Genomic DNA, 18,347 nt, shown 5'->3' with positions numbered 1-18,347 from the left:
AGACTTTTTGAGAGAAAACGAAAACGAAAATTATGATATCTGGGTTTAAGACCTGAAGAAAATACTGGTTTATAGAAAACGGGTGCTATCTTGGAATAGATGTTCTGAACAATTTTCTGTGTATAGCTGACAAAGGAAGATTTGGAAATTCTCTCTCTTTTTCCCTTTTTCCCTTTCCTTTTTAAATTTATTTTGTTCCTTTTAGTTTGCGTTTCTATTTAGATTAGTTTTTTTAAAAAAATCTTTGATAAAAATATATTGGATATTTGATGCTAACCTTTGCATTCCCTCCCCCCCAAAATTATTCCAAATAACATGTATATTATCTATAATAAAACATTTCCTCATTTTTGTATCTTTGGTGGGAGGGAATTGATTTAACTCTGTACACTTTGTTCTGTCCCTGGTTCTCCTCTGTTGGCTAAACTTCCACTTTTAAAAGGAAGCCTGAGGGTAAACTTGGCTATGGGGTGTGTGTGTGGGCAAAACCCCGGAAATTGGGTGCCCCCCCTTTTCCCGTGATACTGCTGGCACCGCTTTGTGAATTTGGAAAGCTCTCAGTTGTGACCGTTCCCTGCAGAAGGCGGCATATTGACAGGGCAAAGATCACCGGTGAGCGTCAGGCCAAAGCGGGCGAGAGACATCAGGAACCCCTGGACACCTTCCCCAACCCGTGGGAGACGAGGAAAAAGGTAAAAGTAGGTAAAATCCCAGTTTGGGTTTGGGGCTTCTTGGTGGGGAAAAGGCTGCCCGGTGTCACCCACCCAGGAAATGGATCTTGGGTGGGTGGCGTTCTCGTGCTGAAAGGACAAAGGTGCCATTTTGGGGACAGGGTTTCAGGGCAGGCGGCCGGGCTTCTCGCTGCATTTTGAAAGTCATGGAATCCTAGAATTGTAGAGCTGGAAGGGGACCCCCAAGGGCCATCTAGTCCAACCCCCCCCCCACGACGCAGGGATTGCAGCTGGAGAGTCCCTGGCAGACAGCCGCCTGAGCCTCTGCTGAAGGGGAGCCCACCACCTTCTGTGGGGTCGGGAAGGGGACCCTGAAGGTCATCTTAACGTCAGAAAGCTCTTCCTGAAGTTTTGTTGGGATCTCCTTTCTTGGGACTCAGATCCACTGGTTCCGGGAGTCCCACCCTCTGTGTCATGTGTTAGGGATCTCCCTTATAGGGAATCAGACTGAGGCACTGGGGGTCTGGGGGGGGGTCTGTAAAAGCCCCGACAGAATGAGACGTTCTGTTAAAATCCTTGGTTCGTAATAGTTCCCTTTTGTTCACAAAAAGACACACAGCCCAGTTGCTGCTTGGCTGCTGAAGAGGAGAATGGCATTTTTGGGGCAAGTGAATTTCTGAAGTAGAAAACTTATGGGCGTCCAGCTGTGAATATATGATATATGATCATTTAGGGACCTCTCAGGTATCTTGAGCCATTTGCGCATGTTGCCATGCAACCAGTCGATGCAGAATGCAGGCACCCTATATATGTTGTTGTTCAGTCGTTCAGTCGTGTCCGACTCTTGGTGACCCCATGGACCAGAGCACGCCAGGCACGCCTATCCTTCACTGCCTCTCCCAGTTTGGCCAAACTCATGTTAGTAGCTTCGAGAACACTGTCCAACCATCTCATCCAACACCAAACACTGTTGCTGTCTGTAGGTTTTATTTCATTTGTTTTGTATCTTCTATTTTGGAAATGTACATCCAATTCTCCCCCCCCTTTAATTTTTGGGGGGGCCCCAAGAGAGTGGGGCCCTAAGCTATAGCTTGTTTAGCTTATATGTAAATCCGGCACTGGGCTTGCATCTATGTAGACCCCAGAACTTTAGAAGCGAGGGGCCCTCGAAGGGCTGCCGTTGTATCCAAGGAGTGTTTTTGCAAGCCACCCTCTGCAGATGTCTGGGGATTCTTTTTTATTGGGCTTTGTATTAATTCTTTGTCTGGGAAAAAACACCCTATAAAAAGTCCAGGTGGATAACACCTCGTGGTTCAGCTTTAGGGAAACGTCCCACTGAATCAGTTGGTTTGTGCAAGCCAATAAATTTTTGGATTTTCTTCTCTCTGTCTCCTGTGTCTCATTGGCAAGATCCAGGAAAAGTTTGTAAATCCAACTCAGAAGCACCTATAGCGTCTGCCATTGAAGGCTCTCCAGGGTTTCGGCGATGCTGGCGGAGATGGAAGCTGGGGCTTTATTCCTGAGCTCTGGATCCTGATCCCGGTGATACGGTAGAATCCTAGAGTGGGAAGGGACCCGAGGGTCATCTAGTCCAACCCCCCACACAACGCAGGAATATGCAGCCGTCCCAAACGGGGAATTGAACCTGCGGCCTTGGCGTTACAAACGCCGCACTCTAGCCTTCCAGGTTTAAGAGAGGAGGCTTTCTGACACAAGGCTGGGAGCTTAAAAGGAACAACTGCACCGCTGCTGGTGGCTTCGTAGCTGTTTGGAGGGAAAGCGATGGATTCATCAAAGTCTTAGGGCATTTTAAAACGTGGTGCTAGGTAAAGGTAAAGGGACCCCTGACCATTAGGTCCAGTCGTGTCCGACTCTGGGGTTGCGGCGCTCATCTCGCTTTACTGGCTGAGGGAGCCGGCGTACAGCTTCCGGGTCATGTGGCCAGCATGACAAAGCCGCTTCTGGCGAACCAGAGCAGCGCACGGAAACGCCGTTTACCTTCCCGCCGGAGCGGTACCTATTTATCTACTTGCACTTTGATGTGCTTTCAAACTGCTAGGTGGGCAAGAGCAGGGACTGAGCAACGGGAGCTCACCCCGTCGCGGGGATTCGAACCGCCGACCTTCTGATCAGCAAGCCCTAGGCTCTGTGGTTTAACCCACAGCGCCACCCGCGTCCCTGGTGCTAGAATGGCTTTTTTAAAAAAAAATCTGGAATGAGCCACTAAGCACCATGTAATACGGAAAAGAAAAGGGTGTGTGTGTGTAATTTTTTAATTAAATTTTCTGTTTTACACTTTAGAATACTCATTTAAACATCCTTAAAATATCAATGACTTCCCTTCTTCCCTTTCCATGGTTCATTTTGCATTTCATAAATCCCTGCATATTTTACATAAACAAAACCATTCGGTATTCCAATTATTACATCCATCAAAACTTATTTACGCTGTTGGATTTATCTTGACACTGCCAACGTTTTCAAATGCTGGGGGTTGGTTTGTCAACCCGATTGGCTCTTCATTGCCTACCAAAAGGGGAGCCTTGCTGGATTCGGCCAGCGTCTGATAAACAGAAACAAATGACCTTTCGCAGGTTAACGGCTGCTTCTGACACGTCCACAGCTGAGATTCCTGCCTTGCAGGGGGTTGGACTAGATGACCCTCAGGGTCGCTTCCAATTCTATGATTCAGTTCCTGGGAAGCACAGGAGGAGGGGGAAGAGCGTCTCTCGCACTCAGGTCCTGCTGGCGTGTTTCCCACAATAGCCATCTGGGCAGCCTCTGTTGGAACAGGATGCTGGACGAGATGGGTCAGGGGCCTGATCCTGCAGGCAGGCTCTCCTTATGTTCTTAAGACCTCCAGAGCCAATCTTGTTGTCATTGTGCAGGAGCTGGTGGGAATGGAGTAGAAAGCAGGGGCGCCTTGGGAATAGTCTGCCCCAGGCAAACCCCAAATTTCTTGGGGTGGCCCTAGTCTGGTCTGCCCATGTGTTTAATTCAGGTTTTGCCAGCCTGGTACCTCTAGGGCACGGGTAGGCAAATTAAGGCCCCATCGCCTTCTCAATCTGGCCCACGGACTTTCCGGGAATCAGCGTGTTTTTACATGAGTAGAATGTGTCCTTTTATTTAAAATGCATCTCTGGGTTATTTGTGGGGCATAGGAATTCGTTCATTTTTATTTATTTTTCAAAATATAGTCCGGCCCCCCCACAAGGTCTGAGGGACAGTGGACCGGCTCCCTGCTGAAAAAGTTTGCTGACCCCTGCTCTAAGTGTTTTGTGCAGTGTGGACTGGGAAAGTATGATACAGTGGTGCCTCGCAAGACGAAATTAATTCGTTCCACAAGTCGTTTCGTATTGCGAAAATTTCGTCTTGCGAAGCACGGTTTCCCATAGGAATGCATTGAAATTTAATTCCCATAGGAATGCATTGAAATTTTCGTCTTGCAAAGCACGACCATAGAAAAATTTGTCTTGCGAGTCACCCAAAAAAATCGCAAAAACCTTTCGTCTAGCGAGTTTTTCGTTGCACGAGGCATTCGTCTTGCGAGGTACCACTGTATATCTATCTATCTATCTGTCTGTCTGTCTGTCTGTCTGTCTGTCTGTCTGTCTATCTATCTATCATCTATATCATCTATCATCATCTATCTATCATCTATCTATCTATCTATCTATCTATCTATCTATCTATCCATCATATATCTATCTTTTGGGGTGCTACTGTGCCTTCAGTTAAAAGCTTATTTCCTCCATGCAAGGTCCAATGAGAGTTGTAATTCAAAACAACTGAACTAGAGGGCACCAGGTTGAGAAGCCTCACTTAATCAATCCTTTAGCACTGTGTTCTGCCTCCTCGTCTGATTCTGACATGCAGGTATCAGTGTTCCGTGTCTTTCCAGGCGCCTGGTCTCGTTCAGGGAGCCAGAGTCACAATGAGTCAGGACTACCACGATCTTGCAGCTGTGGATGTGGAGAATGACAACGACGACGAAATACAGCTGCGAAAAGGTGTGTAGCCCAGACGGGATTTTGGGAAGACGTGTAGGGAACTAGGTCCGCGTAGGTAAAGGTTCGTAAGAAGTCTCCTTCTGACATGCTTGCAAAGAATCTTAGAATTGTAGAGTTGGAAGGGACCCAAGTCTCTTGGGCTTGCTGATCAGAAGGTCGGCGGTTCGAATCCCCGCAATGACGGGGTGAGCTCCCGTTGCTCGGTCCCTGCTCCTGCCAACCTAGCAGTTCGAAAGCACATCAAAGTGCAAGTAGATAAATAGGTACCGCTCTGGCGGGAAGGTAAACGGCATTTCCGTGCGCTGCTCTGGTTCGCCAGAAGCGGCTTAAAGATGCTGGCCACATGACCCAGAAAGCTGTCTGCAGACAAATGCCAGCTTCCTCAGTCTGAAAAGCGAGATGAGCGCCGCAGCCCCAGAGTCGCCTTTGACTGGACCTAACTGTCCAGGGTTCCTTTACCTTTTTTTTTTACCTAGTTCAACCTACTGCAAGACAATATTCATGGGGTCCTCGCGAGATGGACCAGGATTGTGACAGTTAGCCATGCTATGTTGATGAGTGTCCACTTTTCCAAAAGAGCAAGGGCTAATTCGGGATTGATTCTGTTGGGGCTTTTGGTTTAAACTGGAAAATCCTCCAAACCAGTTTAGCACTTGGAGTGGTGTCCAGCAACACTTCCTGCTGCGTTTCCCTGCTTCTCCGGTGCTTTTGCAGAGTTGTTCAAACTTCAAACCTCTTCTGGCGCAACGGTATGTGTGCCTTTCTTGTCAGCAATTAAACTCCCACAAGTCTAGCTTGTTTCAAGTCAAGCAAGCTTTATTTACAGGCATAAATCATGGACATTCTTTCCCGGAGATACGGACGACACCTCCGCTCCGGTCAAAAGTGAAAGCAGGAATGACCAGGAAATAAACAGTGCGTCACATAAATCACATAGGCTTCGCATACAGCAGATACACCGGATGTTGTGACACATCTTCTCTGTGGGAGGGGCGAACTGTTGAGCTTATTTAACCCTGAAAGCTCCAAACCTCACAGATTCCTTCCAAGAACTAAGCATACCATACTGTCAGATCTAACTCCTATTGCAACTCCATAAAACTTAGGTTGACTTTCCACTAGCAGGTTTGTAGCAACGTGGGGACGGTGGGGGCGGAGCGCTCCCCATGCCACGTCTCCGGGAGTGAGAAGGCACACGGTGTGCCACCGCCACCGCTGCAGTGCCGTGCGGATGGTGCCAGGATCCTCTTCTCGCGGCTGCAGCCACATGTAGAGGATCATCCGTTCGTGGCTGCAGCCATGAGCAGAGGTTCCCGGCACCATCCATACGGCGCTGGCGTAGCGGCGCCGACAACCTGTTACGTAGCGCACATGCTTGGGGTCACTACGTACGACACATGCATCGTACATATCGACACCACACCCTCGGATGCACGTCATGTTTGCCGCCTCTGTCCCCTGGCACTTTTCTCTGGAATTGGGATTGGGTTCCTTGGGGCTACTGTGCCTTCAGTTAAAAGGTTCCTTCCTTCCTTCCTTCCTTCCTTCCTTCCTTCCTTCCTTCCTTCCTCCCTCCCTCCCTCCCTCCCTCCCTTCCCTTCCCTTCCCTTCCCTTCCCTTCCCTTCCCTTCCCTTCCCTTCCCTTCCCTTCCCTTCCCCCTCTCCCTCCACCCCACTGCACCTGCTCTGCCTTTTAGTGCTTCCTGTTCAGTGACGCTGGGAAATTAGTCATGACTTGTCATGTCATTAGTCAGCAGTAAAAAAGGCAGGAGCTGTAAGGAGAAAGCCAATAATTAAGGTTACAGGGGACCTTGTAATTATTGGGGAGGAAACATTTCGAAGAGCTGTTGGCTATGTTGAAAAATGCTGCTGGATAAAATGTGCAATATGTTTTAAGTCCACTTCCAACTTATTGTGGCAAAGTACTGTCTCCGCATTCCTAAAGAGCCTATGGGAATAGCTCTGTGGCCATGTAATTATGGGCTACTTCGGACCATACTGTACTAGGAATTTGTAAATCAACAAATCAGTATGGCAAATTCAGCCCACACCTTCCCCTGTCTCATAATCGTTCTGCCTCTGATCCCTGTCCCTTTTCTACCTCCTCTTCCTCTCAAACTGTGGCCTGCTTTCCACCCTTCCTTCAGCCACCCTCCTTCTGACCTTCCCCTCCATCTATGAACTCTGCTCACTCCCCAGCCTTCCCTACAAAACCCCTCCTTTCCTTCAGTGCCTCTGTGAAACCACTTTCCCCCTGAGTGACAATTTCCCCTTCCCTCAAAGAAGTTGGCCTGCAAACATCCTGACCGTTTTTGCTGCCTTTCTTGCTTGGAATGCTCATAAGCACCACGGCGTTGCAGGCAAGTGGTGTCAGAAGTGTCAAGCAACGTTGACGGATAGAAGAGGGTAAATTACTGGAGAAGATCTAAAACACGTAGGAGAGGCAAGCTGGAGCTGAGGGTGGATTCCTGACAGGTGTACCTTCTCCTCAGCCCCCCAGAAATGCTCCCCGGGGCTATCATGGAGGCAACGAATCTGCCCCAGCCGTCGCCTGGTTCTGATCCTGCTGGGAGTGAGCGCCATCCTGACCCTCGCAGTCATTGTCTTTGGCGCCAAAGGTGAGTGGTGCTTCAAGGATTGAGGGATTATATGGGGAAATGACATTAAGGAAACAATAATAATGAGAAAAGGTGGGGTGCAGAGGGCGAATATTGAAGATCAAGGGGGTAGGCGGATGTCCAAGGAAGGGATGAGCGTTCAATGAAAGGGCCTCAGGCAGAGGATGAGGAGTGCACAGCTGGAGTTCTGTGGAGACACAGGACGGGAGAACGTGGGGGGTGGCAGCTGTGGGGCGCCCCACCGACACCTCCCTCTCTTCTTCCCTGTTATGTATTGAAGTTCTCACCCTAGGCCACTAGGGGTGTTGTGTATATCGTTTCACTCTGCCCACCGTGGCTGCAGTTCTCAATCAGGTCCACAACATGCAAATGAAGGATTGAGAGTGCCGTTCACGGATTGGGTAGCTGGAGAGAGTTGTTACTGTTGCATGTTCCTGAGTGCTATATAAGCCCTTCAGTTCAGTTCTGTTCCAGCCTCAGAATAAAGAGAGCTGCTTGGAGAATTGTTGGAGTAACCTGCTCCAAGAATTCCAGAAGGTCGTGAGATTTGAGGAATAGGAGATAGGAGGTGCAGTGCTGAAGAAGCAAAAGCGGCTGAAGAAGCAAAGGCGGCCGAAGCAGCAGAAGGTGGCCGAAAATAAAGAAACTGCAGTCAAACTTGTAGCGCACTCAGTGGCTGTGAGTGAGCTCTCCTTCCCTCTAATGGAGGCAGGGGCTATTTATTGTGAATTTGTACAATAACGTCAGCAAATATACAACCAATAACATTTAAGTATTGAAAGCCCTTCTGGGGGGGAAACAGCTCAAGGGGCCGTTATTCAGGGGGCTTCCTGGCGCGCTTTTCCTGGAGTGGAGGGAACTCAACTCCAGCTCCGTGATCCCGGCCGGATCTTCTTTCTTTTCTCCGCGATCGGCAAGATAGTGGCTGCGCGTGCGGGAGGCGTCGGAGCGTATTCCCACAGAGAATCGCTGTGTCGTCTGCCATGTCCACCCACTAATTAATATTCCCCCACATGTCGCGACTGCCCTTTGAAGGAAGGCTGCAGCATTTGGGACTTTTTAGCTCAGAGAAAAGACGAGGGAGCGGTGAAAAGGCAGATGTTTCTAAAATATATAAAGATAAAATTCTCCGTGGGGTGGGTTTGTTTTACCGCTTTATTTGATGTTTCAAATTGTTGTAAACCACTTTGAGGGTCTGTTCCCCCCCCCCCGTAAAATATAAAGTAAAAGTAATAATTAAGGACCGCCTCTTTCCATATGAACTGACCCGGACCCTGAGATCATCTTCTGAGGCCCTCCTTCATGTGCCTCCTCCTTGAGAGATCCGGAGGGTGGCAACACGAGAACGGGGCCTTCTCTGCAGTGGCTCCCTGTCTGTGGCGTGCTCTCCCCAGGGAAGTCCGCCTGGCGCTTTCATCACACACCTTTAGGGGCCAGGCAAAAAGGCTCCTTTTTCACCAGGCCTTGGGTTGATCTGTTTGACATCCTATACCGTTGTAAAATGTGGCTCTTTTCTGGGGGGTGGGGTGGGTTATTGGGTTATTGTTTTAATTCTGATTATATACTGGTGAAACTGGAAAAATTAGAACATCGTGGAAAGGTTCGTTTCTTTCAGTAGTTCAACTTAAAAGGTGAAACTAATATATGAGATAGACTCATGACATGCAAAGCGAGATATGTCAAGCCTTTATTTGTTATAATTGTGATGATTATGGCATACAGCTGATGAGAACCCCAAATTAACAATTTCAGCTTTGGGGTTTTCATCAGCTGTATGCCATAACCATCACAATTATAACAAGCAAAGGCTTGACATATCTCGCTTTGCATGTCATGTTGTTGTTGTTGTTGTTCAGTCGTTCAGTCGTGTCCGACTCTTTGTGACCCCATGGACCAGAGCACGCCAGGCACGCCTATCTTTCACTGCCTCCCACAGTTTGGTCAGACTCATGTTGGTAGCTTCGAGAACACTGTCCAACCATCTCATCCTCTGTCGTCCCCTTCTCCTTGTGCCCTACATATTTCCCAACATCAGGGTCTTTTCCAGGGAGTCTTCTCTTCTCGTAAGGTGGCCAAAGTCTTGGAGCCTCAGCTTCAGGATCTGTCCTTCCAGTGAGCACTCAGGGCTGATTTCCTTCAGAATGGATAGGTTTGATCTTCTTGCAGTCCATGGGACTCTCAAGAGTCTCCTCCACCACCATAATTCAAAAGCATCCATTCTTCGACGATCAGTCTTCTTTATGGTCCAGCTCTCGAGTCTATCTCATATATTAAACTCCAGTAGCTAATGAAAACAATTGCTTACATAAATGGACTTTTCCACGATATTCTAATTTTTCGAGTTTCACCTGTATGTTGTGATCTTTTCTGTGAACCCCCCAGCAGACCTCTTACTGCCCCCTTACCCCCAACCGCAGGCAGTAAACGCAGCTCTCAGCTATCGGGGATGCGCGATACTCTTATGACCCTGAATCAAAGTATTGGTGACGGGATTGTCTCCCTCCAGCAGAAGGGTAAGTAGAGGACGCGTTGCACACCCTCCAACATTCCTCCGGTGAAAATTGGGATGCCCAGAGAAGAATGGCAGGTGAAGCTGATGGGCTATAATATGCCGAAATGGCTAAAATGTCTGGAAGAGTCAGAAATCAAAATGTTTTGAGACTACAATTCCCAGCATCCCTGATCACTTGTCCTGCTAGCTAGGGATCATGGGAGTTGTAGGCCAAAAACATCTGGAGGGCCGAGGTTATGAAAACAATGTATAGGTGGTATTTAACACCAGCTAAACTTGCTAAAATGTACAAGACAAGAACCAATGAGTGTTGGGAAATGTAAAGAAAGACAAATGCAAAACTCTAAATTGGCTGCGATTCCTGTGTTGCAGGGGGCTGGACTAAATAATAATAATAATAATAATAATAATAATAATAATAATAATAATTTATTTATACCCCGCCCTTCCCAGCCAAAAACCGGGCTCAGGGCGGCTAACACTAATTAAAATCACAGCAAAAACATAAAAACAATCAATTTAAAATACAGATTAAAATACACATTTAAAAATTCAAAATTAAAACTGCAGTCTCATTTTCAAATAGCCCACCAATAAAAGAATGAAACATAAGTATCAAACTGAAACCAACCCAAAGGCCAGGCGGAACAGCTCCGTCTTGCAGGCCCTGCGGAAAGATGCCAAATCCCGCAGGGCCCTGGTCTCTTGTGATAGACTGTTCCACCAAGTCGGTGCCAATACTGAGAAAGCTCTGGCCCTAGTTGAGGCCAACCTAGCATCTTTGTTGCTCGGGACCTCCAAAAGATTATTATTTGGGGACCTTAAGGTCCTACATGGGACATACCAGGAGAGGTGGTCCTTTAGATGGCCCTTGGGGTCCCTTCCAACTCTGAAATCCTATCAATATATTGCTATATCACGGCCACGGACCAAATTCTCCTGTAATGTTTCCCTCCTGCTGAAGCTCCATTCGGAAAAGGTCCCCCCTGCCATGTTAATTAGCAGTTTCCCATTCCTCTTTACTCCTTTCGTCGCTTCCTGTTCAGGGCGACGGCAGCATTCCTGGAGAATGATTCTGAATGCACCTCGGCAAGTGAGCGGCGACTCGTGGGCTGCCCCGCCCGTCCATAAAGAAGCACGGACAGGGTGCCGGGCGGTGGGGGAGTGGTGGGAGGGGCTGGGGAGTGTCACCCCCTCCCCTGGAACCTGGGGCAGCCCGCCCCCTACGCCCCGCCCTTCCAATGCCATTGGGTGGGGTGGGGGGCCGCAAGAGAAGACAGGCAACAGCTGCACACCAGCTCGGACCACGTTGCCACCTGCTCCCGCTTTGTGTGTTGCAGGGACGGACACGGCAGAGAAGATCACACAGTTGGAGGGGAAGGTGAAAAAGCTGACGGAGGAAGCAGAAGCAGGTAAGTTGGGGAGAGAAAACAGGTTGCAATTTTTAAAAAGTCCACCGAGAATTGGTGCAATTGCATTTTTTCAAGCGGTCCCAAATTGGAGAGGGGAGGTTTCACCTGCACCGGACTCTAGTGTGAATTTGGACCTGCTTGTTTGCGCGTCTCCTTTTATTTACCGGTTTCCACACACGCACAACACCTTCCTCATTCAGCTGCAGCTCCTTTTCTCTCCCCTCCCTCTCTTTTCGCCTTTGCCAGCCAAGACGCGACTCCTGTCCCAGATGACAGCCTTGCAAAGGAGCTTCAGAGGCATGAATTGCGACCTGCAGAACTTCAAAAACAACCGAACAGGTCAGGAGTGTGTGTGTGTGTGGGGGGCTGTCTGGAAAGCAGAGTGCCTGAGTGTCAGGGAAGCGTGCTGGGAGCGGTGTGCCGGTGGCAGGTGAGCCCCGGGCAGGGCGGCCTCACTCTGCGGCTTGCTCATGGCCTGCCGTAGGCACGCAGTGCTCCACAGCAGCGCACTGCCGGCGGGCGAGCCCCGAGCAAGCCCGTCCGGGGCTCGCCCGCCGGCAGCACACCACTCCCAGCATGCAGGCACAGCGTCCAACGCATGCGTCCAACACATGCTGCACCTGTGCACTGGGAGTGGCACGCTGCCGCTGGGCGAGCCTGGGATGGGCTTGCTTGGGGTCCGCCGGCGGCGCACAGTGCTCCATAGTGCCGTGCTGCCGGTGGGCGAGCCCTGAGCAAGCCCATCCAGGTGGAGGCGAGCCAGGGAGGGGTGCCCAGAGTGTCACCCTCTCCAGGATGGTACCCGGGGCTCCCCGATCCCCCTCCCTACGCCACTGCGTCAGAGCCCAGCAGGGTGGTGGAAGGGATCTGCGAGGCTGAAGGTTCCCAACACCACCGGAGCAGCAGGGAGACATCCTGCAGGAGTGACAGGCTCCGTGGGGAAGGGGCTGTGGGATGCCCCCAGTTCCCGACACCTACAAAGCGGCTCAGGGGAGGAGGGAGCAACGGCAGTTCTGTCGCCCCAATTGCGTACAGGGGTGAAACGCAGGGATGAGAGGAGGAGACTTGGGTGCCCAAGTTCTTTTGCTGGGGGGCGCTCCAGAAAAGCGCCACTTCCGGGATCTGAGAGTGACTAAGATGGTGTTGGAGGAGACTCTTGAGAGTCCCATGGACTGCAAGAAGATCAAACCTATCCATTCTCAAGGAAATCAGCCCTGAGTGCTCACTGGAAGGACAGATCCTGAAGCTGAGGCTCCAGTACTTTGGCCACCTCGTGAGAAGAGAAGGCTCCCTGGGAAAGACCCTGATGTTGGGAAAGATGGAGGGCACAAGGAGAAGGGGACGACAGAGGATGAGATGGTTGGATAGTGTTCACGAAGTGACTAGCATGAGTCTGACCAAACTGCGGGAGGCAGTGGAGGATAGGGGTGCCTGGCGTGCTCTGGTCCATGGGGTCACGAAGAGTCGGACACGACTCAACGCCTAAACAACAACAAGGATTGCCTTATTTCAAAGAAGTGGAAAAGTTGTTGAGTTATTTCTGGATCCCGGATATGTCCAGGGAAACCAGCCCTAGCATGGGAATATTCTGCTGGAACATTCCAAAATAGATCAATGATTAACTATTGATTATTCCCTAGTACTCTATGCCATTTTTGGAGTGGCAAATTTGCAATCTTGCAAGGGCAGTTTCTGGAATAGAAGCAAAGAAACTTGCTAGTCCTCTGTCGTCCCCTTCTCCTTGTGCCCTCCATCTTTCCCAACGTCAGGGTCTCTTCCAGGGACGTAACCCGAACAATTCATTCAAACCCAGAAAAAACGGAAAAAACCGCGAAAAACACCCTGCGCATGCACAAGTTGCGCGCAGCGTCGGGTTGCGCTTCTGGGTTAGCGGAGTTCGTAACTTGAAAAGTATGCAACCCGAAGCATACGTAACCTGAGGTACGACTGTATTGTGACTAAGAAGAATTAACAACAGCAATTCGAGGCTCTTGGAAAGGGATTGCAACATTCAGAAAGTTGAAAATAACAATAGGCTAAAAAGAGAGGAAAGCTTGCATGAGTTTTCTAAACAACTGGGTAGGCTAAACATGAAAATAGGGAAACCCTAACCATGAACCACGAACCCCCTGACCCTAACACCTACGCAACCCTGGTTCGATCCAACATTAGTCAGAGAAGTCCCACTGAAATCAGTGGACCTCAGTTGTTCAATTGGTACTAATTGGAGTCTGACTAACGCTGAATGTCCCTCTATCCTTTCTGTCGCCTGGTTCCCCCAGAGCCCTGCTGCCCCAAAGGGTGGGACAACTTTCGGAAAAGCTGTTACTGGGAGTCCCGACTCGGGAGGTCCTGGGAGGAAGCCAAGTCTGATTGCGAAGCCCGAGACGCCCACCTGGTGATCATCAACTCCATTGAGGAACAGGTAGGGGCCCTGGGGATTTTGCTGTGGGTTTGGTGGTAGGGAGGGGTAAAATGTGAGGGGTCACCTCCGTCCTTGCGGAGCCTCCTGGGTGTTAAGGTCAGCAGAGGAGTCCCTCTTAAAATCATAGAATGGTAAAGTTGGAAGGGACCCCTAGGGGTCATCTAGTCCAACCCCCTGCAATGCGGGAATCTTTTGCCCAACGTGGGGCTCAAACCCACAACTCTGAGGTTAGGAGTCTCATGCTCTTCCGACTGAGCTATCGCTGGCTGTACTGACAGCATTTGAAGTAATTGGACTAGGCAACCGGCAGGGACCGTTCCAACTCTGCAGCTCTATGATTCTACGAATGAAGGAAAGGACACGGGTGGCGCTGTGGGTTAAACCACAGAGCCCAGGGCTTGCCGATCAGAAGGTGGGCAGTTCGAATCCCCGCAATGACGAGGTGAGCTCCCGTTGCTCAGTCCCTGCTCCTGCCCACCTAGCAGTTCGAAAGCACGTCAAAGTGCAAGTAGATAAATAGGTACCACTCTGGCGGGAAGGTAAACGGCATTTCCATGCGCTGCTCTGGTTCGCCAGAAGCAGCTTTGTCATGCTGGCCACATGACCCGGAAGCTGTATGCTGGCTCCCTCAGCCGATAAAGCGAGATGAGCGCCGCAACCCCAGAGTCGTCCGCAACTGGACGGTCAGGGGTCCCTTTACCTTTACCTTTATGAGTGTAGGAATCTCAGCGAAAGCATCCATGACAGATGGCCATCCAACCTCTGCTTAGAAACCTCCAAGGAAGGAGAGACCATCATCTCCCATGCCCAATTCCCTCAACCATTCCTCATAAAGCTTGGTTTCCACCAGTTTGGTGTCGTAGTCGTGTGTACAGTCAAACCTTGGTTGTCAAACATAACCTGAAACATTTGACAACTGAGGCGTGGCTTCCGATTGGCTGCAAGAGCTTCTTGCACTCAAACAGAAGCTGTGTCGGACTTTTGGGTTCCAAAAAACGTTCGAAAACCAGAGCATTCACTTCCGGGTTATCAGCGTTCGGGAGCCGAAATTTTCAAAACCAAAGCCGTTTGAGAACCAAGGTTTGACTGTATTTGTGATAATAACATATCAAAGAATGCATTCTATTGTGGAACATCGCTTTGCAAAAATGGGTATCTGACACAAATGTACAAAAAATATTAGGTGAAAGCTAATATGCTGGTGAATTTTGCGAATTTTTTGCTGACAAATCCTGCAATTTTCAGTGCAAGTAAGAGCTGCAAAAATACATACCCTAGGGTAAGATTTGCATAAGAATGTTATATTAAAATATAGGCTATCATCGCCATAATATTAGGGATTTTTGTTGTAGCAAAAATGTGTCTGTTAGTCACAATTGCATACAAAAAAATAACGTGTATAGCAGGACGAATTTGCCCTAAAATGCTGGTGGATTTTCATAGTGGCTGTTGTTGTTTTTAATTGCAAACTGATGTGGTAATGTCGAGAACTGGATTTTAAAATGAGAAACAGAGCTGACTGATCCTGGCGCTGTTCTCTCTTAGTGTTTTCTACTGTTTTTTCCCCCCCCCTCACACCAGCGATTTGTGGCCGTCCGTGTGCGCCCGCAGTTTATGTGGATTGGCTTGAGTGACGCCACCGGGAGCTGGAAGTGGGTGGACGGGACCCCCTACACCGTTCGCCAAGAGTAAGTTTGCGGGTGGCGGTGCGGCCAACCCATAATGCAATGTGGGGTTTCGGCCACATTCGCATTAAAAGTCCTGTGATACAACTTTTAAGAGTCTGGCTTCCCCCAGAGGATTCTGGGAGCTTGTTCAGAGCGCTGAGACTTCTGAGGAGATGCCTGTCCCCCCTCATAGAACCAATTCCCGGAATTCCCTGGGAAGAGGAATTGACTGTTAAAAGTACTCTGAGCATTGTAGCTCTATGAGGGGAATTGGGGGTGGGGGCGGGTCTCCTGTCAATTCTCAGCACCCTTAACTAGCCACAGCTCCCAGAATCCTTTGGGAGAAGCCATGGCACCATAGTTGTCAGTAGCTGGCCGGCTGCCGTCTTGAGAAAACGGCACACAAGAGGTAATTCATGGAAGATTTATTGCATACAAGCAATTAGCCTCCGACCGCTCTCTCTGAGCGACCGTCTATTGCTGGCATATACAACAGATTGGTCATTATCTTCTGGCCGATCACGATCTACGGGCTGATCACGGGTGTGTTCCTGGTCGATGAAGTGATTCCTGCGGTGTTCCTTATGTACCCCTTTAAAAAAGCTCAACAACTGTGAGGCTTCCTCCCCTCAAAAAGATCACCGACCCTGGTAGACTGCCAGTTGTTTTATACTGGGAGTAGATTGCAGTCTCTTGGGAGTTGGACGTACCTGATTTATCACAATCAAGTTGACTCTTCTGAAGAGTGCTTCCGGCTACTGCAGAATATCCTGAACCTCCTACCCTTACGTCTCGGGGGTCGTCTTCTGTCTTGGACTTCTGCCATTCGTCTAGTCCTGGGACTGATGGGGTCAGCTAACTCCTCCTCCTGTGAGGAAATGCTCTCCCTCCCTTGTGTCGTGAGTGACTGTGATTCCTCAGAAAGCTGGCTCCCCTCCAGCCCGCCTTTGCTAAGTTGATAAGCTTCATTCCTGCCAACTACAGAGGGAAGAGGGATCAGCCCACTGGTTCCAGCTGTCTGAGAAACCTGCAAGTCTCTCTGTTCTCCTTCTGCCTGCCTTCTAGCTCAGGCTGTCCTTGGTTCTGGGCTGTCGTGTTCATGACAATAGTGCTTTTAATATATGACATGAATGTGCAGAGCTGTGTTTTGTGAACCATTCAGAGGTGGGGGAGAGGAGGATAGAGTGAGCCACAGCCTCAGTTATTATTATTATTATTATTATTATTATTATTATTATTATTATTATTATTTCATTTTCCATTTTACTAAAAAGACCAACAAAGAACTACAGAAAAGTAAAGAAAAAACACCAAAAAAATTTACACTCACATTAGACAAACGAACCAACAAGCTTAATATCTTCATATATTTAAGTGGAAAAAAAGAAAGAATTATACTTACACACATTTTGTCAAAAAAACCATAATAATTATCCTGGTGCACAAGACTTTGTTTATCCATTGCGACATAGAAACCAAAAATATGCTGTCGCCTCTGATTCTGTTTAGGTGCCACACAATGGTAAGGCTTCGCCCCTTGGTGTCTCTGTCACGAAATCTTTGCCTTGGCATACGGAGCAGCAAAACCGTTTGGTTTTAGATGATAAGAGCTGAAAATAATTGTGACTCTTCTAGCCTTTCCCTGTCTCTAACGAGACCACGCATAGAGCTTTTACCGATGAAAATATGAGTCCTAGAGTGGCCGTTTCCTCAGCGCTGCACAGCCACATCCTGTTGACTAGGCATGGAACTTTTAGCACAGAATAGCCTACATGTGTCCTGGGATGTGGGTGGCGCTGTGGGTTAAACCACAGAGCCTAGGGCTTGCTGATCAGAAGGTCGGCGGTTCGAATCCCTGCGACGGGGTGAGCTCCCGTCGCTCGGGGTCCCAGCTCCTGCCCACCTAGCAGTTCGAAAGCACATCAAAAGTGCAAGTAGATAAATAGGTACCGCTCCGGTGGGAAGGTAAACGCCGTTTCCGTGCGCTGTTCTGGTTCGCCAGTAAAGTGAGATGAGGGCCGCAACCCCAGAGTCATCCGCGACTGGACCTAATGGTCAGGGGTCCCTTTACTTTTACTTTTACCTTTACCTGAGTCCTAGAGTGGCCGCTTCTTCAGCACTTCAGCCGTGTCCTGTTGGAGCTTTCACCCAAGCACCAAAGGTCTCTGGTTTGGCCCCTGTATTCTCAGAGAAATTGCAGGATCCGGGATATTCCTGATCTGGGGACCTTACTTAGAGGGCATGGGGAGGTGGTCATCAACCTATGTGCTTTAGCCTCCACCCCTGCCCCCTCTTGACCTAGAACTCAACCTCTGCGCCCATTCGCTAAGAACCTAAGTGCATTTTGCACCCTTGCTTTCCGTGACTGAACCTGGAAGTGTTTGAGAGTCATAACCTGAGGTTTCTCTTTTTTGCCTTCCAGGGACTGGGCCCCAGGCCAGCCAGATAACTGGTACGAACACGGACTTGGGGGAGGAGAGGACTGTGCCCATCTCCACCGTGACGGCCGCTGGAACGACGACCACTGCTCTCGCAACTATGGCTGGGTCTGCGAGATGGAGGCAGTGGAATAAGTGGGGGGGGAGCCTGCCCTTTGACCCCTGGCTCCACGAAACTGAGTTCTCACCAGTTGCTGAGGGATAATGGCATCCTGGGGCAACCGGGAGCAATTTGGCTGCCTTTGCCTGGGGAGGTTTTTCACTTTCCTCTCAAACAACCCCCCTTGCCTACTGTGTCCTAAAACATAGCCAAGCATACGAAGCCCTCCGTACTTGACTGCTTTATTTCATTTTTTTTTTAAACCCAAGTTTTAATTTTCTACACCGGCAATGGGCACCCAGAACCGCAGCGTGGAGCCTCGATTCCCCTGTTGAGAGTCTGGCTCCAACCATTAACAACACAGCCAGGGCCGGATTGATACCTTTAGAGGCCCCTAAGCACTTAAAGGATTTTTGGTGCCCCCGTGGATATCTAATTCAGAATGCAAACAAGAATGAACCGTGAAATAAAATTTTATTTTTCGAAACGAAACG

General features: G+C 49.3%; 1 protein-coding gene across 1 annotated transcript; it reads left to right on the top strand.

Annotated features, from left to right (window-relative positions):
- Positions 1–531: 531 nt before the first annotated feature.
- Positions 532–18,112, top strand: LOC117059319 (asialoglycoprotein receptor 1-like). Its single transcript, XM_033170956.1, has 9 exons — positions 532–692; positions 4,573–4,681; positions 7,174–7,299; positions 9,717–9,812; positions 11,152–11,223; positions 11,470–11,562; positions 13,506–13,648; positions 15,230–15,336; positions 17,738–18,112. The coding sequence occupies exons 2-9, from the start codon at positions 4,606–4,608 to the stop codon at positions 17,886–17,888; spliced, it is 864 nt and encodes a 287-aa protein (XP_033026847.1). The 5' UTR covers positions 532–692; positions 4,573–4,605; the 3' UTR covers positions 17,889–18,112.
- Positions 18,113–18,347: the final 235 nt, after the last annotated feature.

Source organism: Lacerta agilis, chromosome 14, assembly GCF_009819535.1.
Source record: "Lacerta agilis isolate rLacAgi1 chromosome 14, rLacAgi1.pri, whole genome shotgun sequence".
NCBI classification, from domain to species: domain Eukaryota; kingdom Metazoa; phylum Chordata; class Lepidosauria; order Squamata; family Lacertidae; genus Lacerta; species Lacerta agilis.
This window is presented reverse-complemented; position numbering and strand designations above follow the sequence as displayed.